Source organism: Neolamprologus brichardi, chromosome 18 (assembly GCF_056152115.1).
Source record: "Neolamprologus brichardi isolate AB-2024 chromosome 18, ASM5615211v1, whole genome shotgun sequence".
Classification (NCBI taxonomy): Eukaryota; Metazoa; Chordata; class Actinopteri; order Cichliformes; family Cichlidae; genus Neolamprologus; species Neolamprologus brichardi.
Window position 1 is genome coordinate 7,875,200 of NC_142121.1, and position 2,028 is coordinate 7,877,227.

The following is a 2,028-nucleotide window of genomic DNA, read 5'->3' on the forward strand; positions in this document are numbered from 1 at the left end:
CTATTTCAACTCAGCAGTGTCTCCATAATAGTAAACCCTCAGTCCAGCATAGAGCGGCTGAGTGAATGTGGTCTGGACTCTGTGGAGGAGAGTCATGGTTTCAGAGACGCTGTAGAAGGACAAAATACCTGCTCTGTGATCCAGGTACACTCCTACTCTGGAGGAACGAGGACCTGAGACACGAGTTTGGATCTTGTTGTACCAAAATGTATAACTGTTGTTGTTACAATCTAATGACCAAGATTTGTCATTATATCCAAATCCACATTCATTACCCCATCCTTTTCTGCTGATATTCTTGTATGCGACTGCTACATAAACTCCTCTCCCTCTCCACTCCACCTCCCAGTAACAACGTCCAGTCAGACTCTCTCTACTCAGGACCTGACACCATCCAGTGAATCTGTCTGGATGATCAGAATAAGACTGTTCTTGTTTCACTGCTGTTGCTTTTCTGTTCCCCTCTGATAATAACAGCTGTTTGTACTCTGTGTTTGGATCCAGTGTGATTTCACATGAATATTTTAAGAATCCAGCTCTGGTCTTTGGCTCTGGTTGATCTGACAGTGAAACATCCACTTCAGTGACTGTCAGTGAGATGTTTGTCCATTCCTCTCTCAGAATGTCCTGTAGTTTATCTCTGACCTCTGACACAGCTGCTGTCACATCCTCAAAGTAGCTCAGAGGACGGATATTGATGCTGGATGAGTCTGTAGACTCACTGAGTGCTGACAGTGAGGGGTAGTTGTGTAGAAACTGGATGTGATCCTCTGTGTGTGAGAGCTGCTTCAGCTCAGCATCTTTCCTCTTCAGCTCAGTGATCTCCTGCTCCAGCTTCTCCTGAAGCTCTTTGACTCGACTCACTTCAGTTTCCTGCTGGGATCTGATCTGCTGCTTCACATCAGAGCTTCTTTTCTGGATGAGATGGATCAGCTCAGTGAAGATCTTCTCACTGTGCTCCACTGTTTGATCAGCAGACTGATTGATGGCCTCCACCTCCTGTTGAAGCAGCTTCACATCTTTCTCTCTGTCCTGGATTCTCTGCTGGATGTTTTGTCGACTCACCTCCAGCTCTCTCTGCCTCTCAGTCCTTTCTGCTGCAGCTGAGACTGTGTCGTGGCCTTTATGTTCATCCACAGGGCAGAGATAACAGATACTCTGCTGATCAGTACGGCAGAACATCTTCATCACCTCATCATGACGAGAGCAGATGTTCTCCTGGAGCTTCTTGGAGGGCTCCACCAGCTTGTGTTTCTTTAATGGAGCCACATCATAATGAGGCTGAATGTGTTTCTCACAATAAGAGACCAAACACACCAGACAGGATTTCACAGCTTTTAGCTTGATGCCAGAGCACAGATCACAGGCCACATCTTCAGGTCCAGCATAGCAGTGATCAGCAGGAGCAGCTTGGAGTCCAGTCTTCTTCAGCTCCTCCACTAAATCTGCTAACATGGTGCTTTTCTCCAGGACAGGCCTCGGTGTGAAAGTCCTCCGGCACTGAGGGCAGCTGTAGATTTTCTTCTTTTCCTCTTCATCCCAGAAGCTTTTAATACAGTTCCTGCAGTAGCTGTGTCCACAGGGAATAGTCACCGGATCCTTCAGTAGATCCGAACAGACTGAACAGCAGAATTTTGTTTGATCCATTTGATTCATGTGCTGTGCCGTTTCACCGTCTCTCAGTGACTGTCAGACAGTTTCACTTCCTCTGAACAGAAACAACCTCTGTGCTCTGAAGGGAAACAGATCTCTGCTCTTTTTCACCTCCTACAGGAAATGAGGCTCACCAGCAACTGCATTTACACCATGTTGTTTAGACCCATCCTGATACAGACACATCTGTGAAGGGAGGCACTAACGAGACATAAAATGCTTATTGCCAGGGTGTGTTATGCTTGATTTACTGCTTCCAGTAAAAACTGCAACTCAGTTAAAGTTTGATAGCTGCACTTGGTATTTAGTCATTCCCAGGAAGTTCATTTATAGTCTTTTTTTTAATTTTGAGTTCAAAAGTTCATTGTAAATATT

The 2,028-nt window shown here is 45.5% G+C and overlaps 1 protein-coding gene across 2 annotated transcripts; it reads right to left on the reverse strand.

Annotated features, from left to right (window-relative positions):
* LOC148097592 (tripartite motif-containing protein 16-like) lies at positions 1 to 1,659 on the reverse strand. 2 transcript variants are annotated; one of them, XM_087832507.1, is made up of 2 exons: positions 865 to 1,647; positions 13 to 157 (listed from the first exon to the last, which is right to left on the reverse strand). In XM_087832507.1, exons 1-2 carry the CDS (start codon positions 1,645 to 1,647, stop codon positions 101 to 103), a joined length of 840 nt encoding a protein of 279 aa, XP_087688633.1. In that variant the 3' UTR covers positions 13 to 100. The 2 variants fall into 2 exon arrangements, with proteins under 2 accessions (XP_087688632.1, XP_087688633.1); XM_087832506.1 differs by having other exon boundaries at positions 1 to 1,659.
* Between the last annotated feature and the right edge of the window lie 369 nt (positions 1,660 to 2,028).